An 841-nucleotide genomic window follows, 5' to 3' on the forward strand; every position below is an offset into this window, starting at 1 on the left:
GGACTGGAGGTGCAGGATGGAGGGGGCGGTATCGGTGCTGCTGGGGAGGAGCGGGGCTGCCCTGCATTCCTTTCTGCATGGGCCGGTGGGCAAGGCGGGCTGAGAAACGGAGTGGGTGTGTTACACCCTCCTCGACACCCTCCTGCTCTGGGCTTCCCGGCTGACACCCTCTGCTCTCTGAGGACGCTGGCTGGAAGGCTAGACCTTGATCAGCCGCATTTTTTTTAAAGCAGGACTTGGCCTTAATCTGTTGGGATTAAAAAGGGATGCAATCTTAGCTGCTCCCCAGAATTTAGGCAGTGTAAACAAGCGTTTTGCAAACCCCAGGACCAGCAACAGTCTGTCGCTGGAAGGAAAAGCCAGTGCTCTGCCCTGGGTGGGGCCAGGCCGAGAGCTTCACACGGGGGTCTGAGACCCCAGACCCACGGTCCCACTAACGCTGGTGGCTGTGGCTGCACCCAGCAGCTGGTGCCTGCCCTGTGGGGTGCAGAGGACTTGCCTGCCAAGGACTCTGCTTCCAGAAGGGTCGTTGCATCTGCTCGCTGGTAGGAAAGCGAGAAACAGGAGGGAGGGCAGAGAAGCTCAGACAACAACGGTTCATTGGATTCATTTAAAAGTACATTCTTTGATAGGTTCAGTCTGCTTCACAGCTTTTTGTTCTGCCTGCTTGGCTTCATCTCGTGGCTTGGCCACCCATCTCCAGTAGCAGGGGACGCCGGGGAGCTCAGTCGCTGTCGCTGCCCGCAGGGTGGGACGCAGCCCCCCGGCCGTGCTGCAGCCTGAGGCAGGCAGGCAGTGCTGCCCTCCCTGCTGGCAGTGAGCTCCTGCTGGTGGGGGACAC

The 841-nt window shown here is 59.8% G+C and overlaps 1 protein-coding gene across 1 annotated transcript in view; it reads right to left on the bottom strand.

Annotated features, from left to right (window-relative positions):
• Nucleotides 1-396: 396 nt before the first annotated feature.
• LOC104398429 (ankyrin repeat domain-containing protein SOWAHB-like) overlaps nt 397-841 on the bottom strand; it is a 900-nt gene continuing 455 nt past the window's right edge. The window contains exon 2 of the mRNA XM_010008539.1: nt 397-542. Within this exon, the coding sequence (XP_010006841.1) occupies nt 397-542 (146 nt within the window). The remainder of the gene's footprint in view (nt 543-841) is intronic.

This window comes from Chaetura pelagica, unplaced genomic scaffold (assembly GCF_000747805.2).
Source record: "Chaetura pelagica isolate M959 unplaced genomic scaffold, ChaPel_1.0 scaffold272, whole genome shotgun sequence".
Taxonomy (NCBI): Eukaryota; Metazoa; Chordata; class Aves; order Apodiformes; family Apodidae; genus Chaetura; species Chaetura pelagica.